The following is a 12,771-nucleotide window of genomic DNA, read 5'->3' on the forward strand; positions in this document are numbered from 1 at the left end:
AGTTACATCTAGGGCTGATACGGTGGCTGTATTACCGCCACACCAGCGGTCACGAGTCATGACTGCAGTCAAATTACAAGTGACCGTTTAACCAAGGTAACTAGGCATCTCCAAGCTCTGATACTGTTGCCGGTCATTAGTAGCCTACCAAACCTGCTAACAGCCTGGTAATCAGCACTCTATTGTCTCTCTAATCACTCTGACATCAACGAAAATGTAATTGAAAATGTAATCAAACACTTCATGAGAGCCCATGAGCTCATGTTGCGCAACATTTCTATAGGCTACGCAATTGAGAGAGAAAACAGAGTTTTGAAGATCCCATCTGCTTTCTATAGGCTAGGCCTACTATATTTATTTCTCCACTTCCCTACTGTTAAGCACATTGCTTCTCTTTACAACCTACCTGGCTGGCATGAAATTAAACCACGAGGAAAAGCGTGGTCCATTCGCTATTTAAGTGCATAGATGACATGTATTCTTTCCCCTGCCCCTGTTTCCATACAGGTGCATGTTAATGGTCCATTCTAAATCAAAACACATTTCAAACATATTATTATTTAGTATATGTAAAGACAAGATTAAATCAAGAATAGTCTGATGGGTGACAATATTATCCTGTCACTTGTGAATGATATATTATCACTTGATTCCCAGCTTGTGCAGTAAGGCAAGGAACAGCACATGCCTTTTTTCCCAACTTTTTCTAATCATAGTCGCACACCTCATTTAGTCTAGCCCATAGGCCTATATGTTTTAATAAGGTTTGTATCACACCTCATTTAGTCTAGCCCATAGGCCTATATGTTTTAATAAGGTTTGTATCACACCTCATTTAGTCTAGCCCATAGGCCTATATGGTTTAATAAGGTTTGTACCACACCTCATTTAGTCTAGCCCATAGGCCTATATGTTTTAATAAGGTTTGTATCACACCTCATTTAGTCTAGCCCAAAGGCCTATATGTTTTAATAAGGTTTGTATCACACCTCATTTAGTCTAGCCCATAGGCCTATATGTTTTAATAAGGTTTGTATCACACCTCATTTAGTCTAGCCCAAAGGCCTATATGTTTTAATAAGGTTTGTATCACAACTCATTTAGTCTAGCCCATAGGCCTATATGTTTTAATAAGGTTTGTACCACACCTCATTTAGTCTAGCCCATAGGCCTATTTATGTTTTAATAAGGTTTGTAATCACACCTCATTTAGTCTAGCCCATAGGCCTATATGTTTTAATAAGGTTTGTATCACACCTCATTTAGTCTAGCCCATAGGCCTATATGTTTTAATAAGGTTTGTATCACACCTCATTTAGTCTAGCCCATAGGCCTATATGTTTTAATAAGGTTTGTATCACACCTCATTTAGTCTAGCCCAAAGGCCTATATGTTTTAATAAGGTTTGTATCACAACTCATTTAGTCTAGCCCATAGGCCTATATGTTTTAATAAGGTTTGTACCACACCTCATTTAGTCTAGCCCATAGGCCTATATGTTTTAATAAGGTTTGTATCACACCTCATTTAGTCTAGCCCATAGGCCTATATGTTTTAATAAGGTTTGTATCACACCTCATTTAGTCTAGCCCAAAGGCCTATATGTTTTAATAAGGTTTGTATCACAACTCATTTAGTCTAGCCCATAGGCCTATATGTTTTAATAAGGTTTGTACCACACCTCATTTAGTCTAGCCCATAGGCCTATATGTTTTAATAAGGTTTGTATCACACCTCATTTAGTCTAGCCCATAGGCCTATATGTTTTAATAAGGTTTGTAATCACAACTAAAGTGTCCAAATAACTTCTTCACGTTTAAGCACATGAATCCTCTTTCCAAGGGGTGTAGAGTCTAACTGACAGACAGAAGCAGCGGGTGAGTTTCAAGTTTGGGGAAGATCATTTTCACCATAAAAATGCACCTTTATAATAAAGCATTACATGAATAATCGCAATTGTGGTTACTTTTGAGACTGGTGTTTTCCTGCTAATTAATTGCATTTTGTAACGTTTGTGCTTATAGTCTACTGCCGTGTGTGTATTGCTGCGCTTATAATGTGAAGAAATAGCCTTATAGTTTATCAACATTTTAAGCTAAACGTTCTGATCTGTTGCATCAGCCTCATTGCTTTTGAAAGTTATTTTGTAGATGTTCTAGAGGTCAGCATCAGTGGCTTGTAGGCTGTGTGGAAGCCAGGAAATGCTAATTGTATTTATGTTAATTAACGCTCAATTACTGTGACACAGGCAGTTATTCCCAAGGCCTTTGTTTTAACACAACCTCATTTAGCAAAACAACTGTTTTAAGGTTTGTATCACAACTCATTTAGTCTAGCCCATAGGCCTATATGTTTTAATAAGGTTTTGTATCAATCACTGGCTGACAAAATGTAATAAACGCCACAGCTCTAGTCACATCTTTATCTCAAGATGATCAATCTCTTCACAAACCTGGGGAGAGAGATCATGAGGAGCAGAATCTGGAACATACACAATACTATCACAGTCAGTATGTACAGAGTACCAGTCAGTATGTACACAGTATCAGTCAGTATGTACACAGTACCAGTCAGTATGTACAGACTACCAGTCAGTATGTACACAGTACCAGTCAGTATGTACAGACTACCAGTCAGTATGTACACAGTATCAGTCAGTATGTACACCGTATCAGTCAGTATGTACACAGTATCAGTCAGTATGTACACAGTACCAGTCAGTATGTACAGACTACCAGTCAGTATGTACACAGTATCAGTCAGTATGTACACAGTATCAGTCAGTATGTACACAGTACCAGTCAGTATGTACAGACTACCAGTCAGTATGTACACAGTATCAGTCAGTATGTACACAGTATCAGTCAGTATGTACACAGAACCAGTCAGTATGTACAGAGTATCAGTCAGTATGTACAGAGTACCAGTCAGTATATACACAGTACCAGTCAGTATGTACACAGTATCAGTCAGTATGTACACTGTACCAGTCAGTATGTACACAGTACCAGTCAGTATGTACAGAGTACCAGTCAGTATGTACACAGTACCAGTCAGTATGTACACAGTACCAGTCAGTATGTACAGAGTACCAGTCAGTATGTACAGAGTACCAGTCAGTATGTACACAGTATCAGTCAGTATGTACACAGTACCAGTTAGTATCTACACAGTACCAGTCAGTATGCACACAGTATCAGTCAGTATGTACACAGTACCAGTCAGTATGTACAGACTACCAGTCAGTATGTACAGACTACCAGTCAGTATGTACACAGTATCAGTCAGTATGTACACAGTATCAGTCAGTATGTACACAGAACCAGTCAGTATGTACAGAGTATCAGTCAGTATGTACACAGTATCAGTCAGTGTGTACACAGTATCAGTCAGTATGTACACAGTACCAGTCAGTATGTACACAATATCAGTCAGTATGTACAGAGTACCAGTCAGTATATACACAGTACCAGTCAGTATGTACACAGTATCAGTCAGTATGTACACAGTATCAGTCAGTATGTACACAGTACCAGTCAGTATGTACACAGAACCAGTCAGTATGTACACAGTATCAGTCAGTATGTACAGAGTACCAGTCAGTATGTACACAGTACCAGTCAGTATGTACACTGTACCAGTCAGTATGTACACAGTATCAGTCAGTATGTACACTGTACCAGTCAGTATGTACACTGTACCAGTCAGTATGTACACTGTACCAGTCAGTATGTACACAGTACCAGTCAGTATGTACACTGTACCAGTCAGTATGTACACTGTACCAGTCAGTATGTACACTGTACCAGTCAGTATGTACACTGTACCAGTCAGTATGTACACAGTATCAGTCAGTATGTACACTGTACCAGTCAGTATGTACCAGTGGTGGAAAAAGTACTCAATTGTCATACTTGAGTAAAAGTAAAGATACCTTAATAGAAAATGACTCAAGTAAAAGTGAAAGTCAACCAGTAAAATACTACTTTAGTAAAAGTCTAAAAGTATTTGGTTTCACATTTACTTAAGTATAAAAAGTAAATGGAGTTGCTAAAATGTACTTAAGTATCAAAAGTAAAAATATAAATAATTTCAAATTCCTTATATTAACCAAACCAGATGGCACAATTTTCTTGTTTTTTTTTATTGACAGTCAGCCAGGGACACATTCCAACACTTAGACATAATTTACAAGCTAATAATTTGTGTTTAGTGAGTCCGCCAGATCAGAGGCTGTAGTGATGAGCAGGGATGTTCTCTTGATAAGTGTGTGAATTGGACCATTTTCCTGTCAAAATGTAACGAGTACTTTTGGGTGTCAGGGAAAATGTATGGAGTAAAAAGTAGATTATTTTCTTTAGGAATGTAGTGGAGTAAAAGTAAATGTTGCCAAAAATATAAATAGTAAAGTACAGATACCCCCCCAAAAAAACTTAAGTAGTACTTGAAAGTATTTTTACTTAAGTACTTTACACCACTGGTATGTACACAGTACCAGTCACTATATACACAATACCAGTCAGTATGTACACAGTAGAAGTCAGTATGTACATAGTACCAGTCAGTAGAGTTTGTACATAGTCACAGCTTATTCATGTCATTGTAATCTATCTCACCCGGTCTTTAAGTTTCCTGATCTCGTTGGGAGTAAGGCAGTCAGATTTAGAGATGAGAGGAACCACGTTGACCTTGTCCTGCAGTGCCTTCATAAACTCTATATCTACTGGACGAAGCCTGTAGAGAGATACACGCCAGGGCTTAGTGTGTGTGTGTGTGTGTGTGTGTGTGTGTGTGTGTGTGTGTGCGTGCGTGCGTGTCTTGTGAGTGTTACCCGTGTCCAAAGGGGGGTATGAAGTAGAGGCAGCAGTGGACTCTGTTGTCCTGGATATTCTTCCTGTTCAGTCCACTCTCATCTCTGAAGTACTGCTCAAACTGCTGGTCAATGTAATCTGTGATTGGCCTCCAACTGGAACACACACACACACACACACACACACACACACACACACACACACACACACACACACACACACACACACACACACACACACACACACACACACACACACACACACACACACACACACACACACACACACACACACACTGCTCGATGTACAGTACCAGGCAAAAGTTTAGACACCTTCTCATTCAAGGATATTTCTTTATCTTTTACTATTTTCTACATTGTAGAATGTATTATTCTACTGTAGAATAATAGTGAAGACATCAAAACTATGAAATAACACATATGGAATTATGTAGTAACCAAAATTATATATTTTATATTTGAGATTCTTCAAAGTAGCCAAATGTCAATGCATTTGTAAAGTCTTGTATATACAAAAAGCAAACATTGAAACAATCAGGGCAAAAGTGAAATGGAAAACTAAATGCATACAACTTGTAAAAGTTAGTGTTTGGTTAGCCTTGATGACAGCTTTGCACACTCTTGGCATTCTCTCAACCAGCTTCATGAGGTAGTCACCTGGAATGCATTTCAATAAACAGGTGTGCCTTGTTAAACGTTTATTTGTGGAATTTCTTCCCTTCTTAATGTGTTTGAACCAATCAGTTGTGTTGTGACAAGGTAGGGGTGGCATACAGAATATAGCCCTATTTGGTAAAAGACCAAGTCCATATTATGGCAAAAACAGCTCAAATAAGCAAAGAGAAACAGTCCATTATTACTTTAAGACATGAAGGTCTATCAATTCGGAACATTTCAAGAACTTTGAACATTTCTTCAAGTGCAGTTGCAAAAACCATCATGTGCTGTGATGAAACTGGCTCTCATGAGGACCGCCACAGGAAAGGAAGACCCAGAGTTACCTCTGATGCAGAGGATAAGTTCATTAGAGTTACCTGCCTCAGAAATTGCAGCCCAAATAAATGCTTCACAGAGTTCAAGTAACAGACACATCACAACATCAACCATTCAGAGGAGACTGAGTGAATCAGGCCTTCATGGTCACATTGCTGCAAAGAAACCACTACTAAATGACACCGATAAGAAGAAGAGACTTGCTTGGGACAAGAAACACGAGCAATGGACATTAAACTGGTGGAAATCTGTCCTCTGGTCCAAATTTGAGATTTTTGGTTCCAACTGCCGTGTCTTTGTGAGACACAGAGTAGGTGAACGTATGATCTCCGCATGTGTGATTCCCACCGTGAAGCATGGAGGAGGAGGTGTTATGGTGTGGGGGTGCTTTGATGGTGACACTGTCGTGATTTATTTAGAATTCAAGGCACACTTAACCAGCATGGCTACCACAGCATTCTGAAGATAGGTCATCTCATCTGGGTTGTGCTTAGTTGAACTATCATTTGTTTTTCAGCAGGAAGATGACCCAACACACCTCCAAGCTGTGTAAGGGCTATTTGACCAAGAAGGAGAGTGATGGAGAGCTGCATCAGATGACTTGGCCTCCACAATCACCCGACCTCACCCAATTGAGATGGTTAGGGATGAGTTGGACCGCAACGTAAAGGAAAAGCAGCCAACAAGTGCTCAGCATATGTGGGAACTCCTTCAAGACTGTTGAAAAAGCATTCCTCGTGAAGCTGGTTGAGAGAGTGCCAAGAGTGTGTAAAGCTGTAATCAAGGCAAAGGGTGGCTACTTTGAAGAATCTAAAATCTAAAATATATTTTAATTTGTTTTGCATTTTTTTGGTTACTACATGATTCCATATGTGTTATTTAATAGTTTTGATGTCTTCACTACTATTCCACAATGTAGTAAATAGTAAAAATAAAGAAAAATCCTTGAATGAGTAGGTGTGTCCAAACTTTTGACTGGTACTGTATGTGATCATATTGTACGTGATACACCTCCAGCTACAACACGCACACATACATGCACACACAGAACACACACACACTCACCACTCAGTGTTGTTGACTGCGTCTCCAAACCCTGGTGTATCTACGATGGTCAGTTTCAGTTTAACTCCTTTTTCCTCTATGTCCACCGTGTGCTTAGTGATCTCCACTGTCTGACTGATACGCTCTGGAATGAAGGAGAGAGAGAGAGAGAGAGAGAGAGAGAGAGAGAGAGAGAGAGAGAGAGAGAGAGAGAGAGAGAGAGAGAGAGAGAGAGAGAGAGAGAGAGAGAGAGAGAGAGAGAGAGAGAGAGAGAGAGAGAGAGAGAGAGAGAGAGATACAGAGACAGAGATCCAAGACAACATCCACTATGTGTTCTATACTGTGTGATACACTCTGAGAGGAACAGCAACAACTGAACTCACCCTCGGCATTGAGGAGTTTCCTGTCCTTGTGCAGGTCTGTGAGGAAAAGGCTGTTGACCAGAGTAGATTTACCCAGACCAGACTCTCCTACAACACATACACACACCCACATACCCAACACATACATCAGTCAGCATCAGTCAAAAGCATCAATCAACACACTGTGGGAGTGTGATTATGCATCTCTTGCCTGCCACCATGAGGGTGAAGTCAAACCCCTTCTTGACTGACTTCCTGTGGACCTGGTTGGGGAGGGTGGCAAACCCCACATACTCCTTCTCCTGGAGGAAACGCACACACACATATATAAACACATGTGCATTAGAAGCAGGTCAATCTTGAAACACCCACCCACCACACACACACACCAGGCCTGTGAAGGGCTGCAACAGTACAGTACAGGTCCTGAGGGCATGCTCTCTCTCTCTCTCTCTCTCTCTCTCTCTCTCTCTCTCTCTCTCTCTCTCTCTCTCTCTCTCTCTCTCTCTCTCTCTCCCTCTGCCTCCCATCACAGCTTTCCTTCAATAAAACATGAGAGGAATTCTGGGAATGCCCTATTAACACTGAAATCCTGCTGGAGGACAGAGTTGGGAGAGGAGGAGAGGACAGGAGAGGGGGAGGGGAGGGGAGAAGGGTAGGAGAGGAGGTAGGGAGGAGAAGATGAGAGGAGGTGGGGAGGAGAGGATGAGAGGATGAGGGTGACTGGGGTGAGGGGCAGTGATGGAGGGATGAAGAAGGGAGGAATGAGGAGAGCTGAAAGAGTGATTCCTGTTGTCAGGACTGTAGGAGATATAGCCTGATACAGCCAAACCAGCAGTTTCATTAGCTCATCTACTATGGAATCTTCCAGAACAAATACTGGATGTCCTAAGGTGATGCTGCTCTGCACAACCTGCTCTTGCTGTGTGTGTGTGTGTGTGTGTGTGTGTGTGTGTGTGTGTGTGTGTGTGTGTGTGTGTGTGTGTGTGTGTGTGTGTGTGTGTGTGTGTGTGTGTGTGTGTGTGTGTGTGTGTGTGTGTGTGTGTGTGTGTGTGTGTGTGTGTGTGTGTGTGTGTGTGTGTGTGTGTGCCTGCGAGTGTCCTGCTTCTTACATGTTAACATTTCACATGTCACTGCGCACATCTGAGCACACATTAAGCTCTGTGACACCATCTGTACCTTTGACTCCTTGTTACATAAAGGCCTGCATCATGTGGCAGAGGGTTCATGTGAAATATCAAAGGAAATGACTTGTCTGAATTCAACAACACAGAGATATGCAGCAGAAGAGAGGGGTGACAGAGAGAGAGAGAGAGAGAGAGAGAGAGAGAGAGAGAGAGAGAGAGAGAGAGAGAGAGAGAGAGAGAGAGAGAGAGAGAGAGAGAGAGAGAGAGAGAGAGATGTAGAACACCAAATAAAGAATGCAGGGCAGAATTAGGCCAAATGATCAAAATCCAGAAAAGAGACGTTAAATTCTACAACCACCTAATAGGAAGCGATTCCCAAACCTTCCATAACAAAGCCATCACCTGCAGAGAGATGAACCTGGAGAAGAATCCCCTAAGCAAGCTGGTCTTGGGGCTATGTTCACAAACACAAGCACACCCCACAGAGTCCCAGGACAGCAACACAATTAGACCCAACCAAATCATGAGAAAACAAAATTATAATTACTTCACACATTGGAATGAATCAACCAAAAAAATGAGAAAACTAGAATGCTATTTGGCCCTAAACAGTGAGTACACAGTGGTAGAATACCTCCCCACTGTGACTGACCCAAACTTAAGGAAAGCTTTGACTATGTCCAGACTCAGTGAGCATAGCCTTGCTATTGAGAAAGTTCGCTGTAGGCAGACCTGGCTCTCAAGAGAAGACAGGCTATGTGCACACTGCCCACAAAATGAGGAGGAAACTGAGCTGCACTTCCTAACTTCCTGCCAAATGTATGACCATATTAGAAATACATTTTTCCCTCAGATTACACAGATCCACAAAGAATTTGAAAACAAACCCGATTTTGATAAACTCCCATATCTACTGGGTGAAATAACACAGTGTGCCATCACAGCAGCAAGATTTGTGACCTGTTGTCACAAGAAAAGGTGAACCAGTGAAGAACAAACACCATTGTTAATACAACACATATTTATTTTCCCATTTGTACTTTAACCATTTGTACATTGTTACAACACTGTATTTAAACATAATAAGACATTTTAATGTCTTTATTTGTTGGAACTTCTGTGAGTGTAATGCTTACTGTTCATTTTCAGTTTATTTCACTTTTGTATATTATCTACCTCACTTGCTTTGGCAATGTTAACATATGTTTCCCATGCCAATAAAGCCACTTGAATTGAATTAGAGAGAGCGAGAGAGAGAGAGAGAGAGAGAGAGAGAGAGAGAGAGAGAGAGAGAGAGAGACAGTGTGAGAAAGAGAGCGAGAGAGTGAGAGAGAGAGGCAGATGGAGAGAGAGAGTGGGGCAGATGGAGAGAGAGAGAGAGAGAGAGAGAGAGAGAGAGAGAGAGAGAGAGAGAGAGAGAGAGAGAGAGAGAGGGGCAGATGGAGAGAGAGAGTGGAGGAGTGTGACTGGGTACTGCAGTGTAGTGCAACATCTATGATATTATACAGGATGTCAGCATCTAGTAGTATGGGAGCAGCAGGAGAGCTAGGCCAGGGGGAGAGAGAGGCGGTGTAGAGAGGGGGAACAGAGAGAATGTGGATAGAGATTGGGAGAGAGAACATAGGGATGAGAGGGAGAGATTGGAAGAGAGAAAGCGCATCCGTCTCTTTGATTTCATGCTACTGTATCTCCTCTGGCAGTGCTGAAAGACAATCACATTAGCAGAGGTTGCTATGGAGACAGCTAACGAGGATCCAAAATTACAGTGGCCAATTTGGTGTTTAAAGAATTGAATAAATCCTGCACACCCAGCTCTCTTTGGGAGCTTGGAGGTTGGCCAACCCTAGACTAGAGAGCTGTAAAATGAGCAGTAAACACCTTAGCAGATAGCAGGATGTAAGCAGACAGCCACCGAGGTGGAGATCACAGGAGGTTGGTGGCACCTTCATTGGGGAGTCCAGGCTTGTGGTAATGGCTGGAGTGGAATTGTATCAAATACATGGTTCCTTTGTGTTTTATGCCATTCCATTTACTCTGTTCCAGCCATTATTATGAGCCGTCTTCCCCTCAGCAGCCTGGTGGAGACCCATAGAGAAATCACCTGTCTCTGTGATCTGTGCACAGCTGGAATTAATGAGCAGACCACCTCTGGGCTCACACCCCTGGTAATCAAACAGACGACACAATAAAACGCTCTTTTTTTGTGTGTGTGTGTGTGCGTGCGTGCGTGCGTGCGCGTGCGTGCGTGCGTGTGTGTGTGTGTGTGTGTGTGTGTGCGTGCGTGCGTGCGTGTGTTTGTGTGAAAAGATTGAACAATACATGGTGCCTGACCTAATTGGGTTCACGGAGCAGATATGGTCTGTATGTTCTCTAGTGCAGCAGTTGTCTGCAGCTCTCGCTCGCTGCTGCGATGAAACATAAAACATCATACAAAGGACAGGCCGCACCATGCAGGCGTAATGCGGTCATTCATAATAGGGTAGTAATTGCTTCAAAGGTGCCATATAGGAGGAAATATTCCTTTCTTTCTGAATTTATTCAATCTAATTTCAGATGTGGTAATACCATTTCGATTATTGCCTAATTTGGACATGACTAGATTATGAATAGATAATTAAATTCGAACCGCACTTTGTAGCATTTACTATGCACATGCCACACAGACAGACTAGTCATGGGCCGATAGAGCAGTTATAAACGATTACCTCTCTTCCATCCTCTGTTAGTGGAAACGGTATCCGTTGGAGTTATATTCCATCATAGGCGGCAACGGCAGCACGAGAAACCGAGTCATAGCGATGGGCGCGTGAGCGGAGAGAAAAAAAGAAAAGGTTATAGCAAATAGATAAAGCACAGTTATCTTTATTAATAATTATATGTTACAAATCGTTATCAATGTGCCATTAACTGATTGGCGATCAGCTGGAGTAGTGCGCGTAGGCCTACCTGATCTAAGTGCTCGGCTCTTGTACCTGGTGTTGCTCGTCATCTTGGTTGCAAAAACAGCTGGACAAGGTCGCGCGCCCGCGTTCACAATGGGCTACAGTGTGGGCAGTCACTAAAATAGTAATTATGTTTGAATAGATTACAGACTTGACCTGATTAGAAACAGATGAATGTCATAGCATTGGAAAATTGTAAACTATTGTGCATTTTCAAGACACTTATAGCTTAATGAAAACAAATAGGCAAATAGGCCATAATAAAAACAATAACATGGAATCTCAAAAATCTCAAAAAGAGAGTGCTTCATTTTTCATAATTGTAACAGATAAACACAAGAAGAGCACTATACAACAAACAATCTCTACCACTATGGCCTAAAGTGAGAGATACATGGAAAATACTCCATTTATTTGACATTATTGTTGAGTACAAAACAAACAATAGCCTAGTTTCTGTCAACTTGAGACCTCAATGAATTACATTTCTCAGAACTGTGTCAAGTTGTAGTTGGTTGTTATGGCCACAGAGTGGTAGTCTAACACCATTCCTAAACCAGCAGATCTCTGAAGGGCTTTGGCCGTTATCTGACAAGTACAGTAGATGGGGCTGTATCATCACAATGGAAGAGCTGAGAGAGAGAAACTGCCTGACAAATGTATGACCATATTAGAGACACATATTTCCCTCAGATTACACAGATACACAAAGAATTAAAAAACAAACCCGATGTTGATGAACTCCCATATCTACTGGGTGAAATTCCACAGCGCGCCATCACAGCAGCAAGATTTGTGACCTGTTGCCACAAGATAAGGTCAACCAGTGAAGAACAAACACCATTGTAAATAAAACACATATTTATGTTTATTTATTTTCCCTTTTGTACTTTAACCATTTGTACATTGTTACAAACTGTATTTAAACAATATGACATTTGTAATGTTTTTGTTATTATTGAACTTCTATGAGTGTAATGTTTACTGTTCATTTTTATTATTTATTTCACATTTGTATTATCTACTTCACTTGCTTTGGCAATGTTAACATATGTTTCCCATGCCAATAAAGCCACTTGAATTGAGAGAGAGAGAGAGAGAGAGAGAGAGAGAGAGAGAGAGAGAGAGAGAGAGAGAGAGAGAGAGAGAGAGAGAGAGAGAGAGAGAGAGAGAGAGAGCAGGAGAGAGAGAGAGAGAGAGAGAGAGAGAGAGAGAGAGAGAGAGAGAGAGAGAGAGAGAGAGAGAGAGAGAAAGAGAGAGAGAGAGAGAGAGAGAGAGAGAGAGAGAGAGAGAGATAGAGAGAGAGAGAGAGAGAGATAATAAATACATCCCTTGAATTGAATTGAGAGAGATTTCCATGTGGATAGAAAATGTGTATGGTGCTGCACAACGGTAGCCTGGCTGATGTAACCCATGTGGCTAAGAGCTGTGACTCACTAAGGCTAACAGAATGGTGCTTACGGTGAGTAAAT

The 12,771-nt window shown here is 41.4% G+C and overlaps 1 protein-coding gene across 1 annotated transcript in view; it reads right to left on the reverse strand.

Annotated features, from left to right (window-relative positions):
* Positions 1-11,359, reverse strand: part of LOC124049118 (septin-5-like) — a 23,615-nt gene extending 12,256 nt beyond the window's left edge. The window contains exons 1-7 of the mRNA XM_046370474.1: positions 11,304-11,359; positions 11,063-11,076; positions 7,442-7,532; positions 7,252-7,338; positions 6,890-7,013; positions 4,832-4,966; positions 4,617-4,734 (exon numbers count right to left, since the gene is read on the reverse strand). Coding sequence (XP_046226430.1) covers positions 4,617-4,734; positions 4,832-4,966; positions 6,890-7,013; positions 7,252-7,338; positions 7,442-7,532; positions 11,063-11,076; positions 11,304-11,346 — 612 coding nt within the window. The 5' untranslated portion in view covers positions 11,347-11,359. The remainder of the gene's footprint in view (positions 1-4,616; positions 4,735-4,831; positions 4,967-6,889; positions 7,014-7,251; positions 7,339-7,441; positions 7,533-11,062; positions 11,077-11,303) is intronic.
* Positions 11,360-12,771: the final 1,412 nt, after the last annotated feature.

Source organism: Oncorhynchus gorbuscha, linkage group LG11, assembly GCF_021184085.1.
Source record: "Oncorhynchus gorbuscha isolate QuinsamMale2020 ecotype Even-year linkage group LG11, OgorEven_v1.0, whole genome shotgun sequence".
NCBI classification, from domain to species: Eukaryota; Metazoa; Chordata; class Actinopteri; order Salmoniformes; family Salmonidae; genus Oncorhynchus; species Oncorhynchus gorbuscha.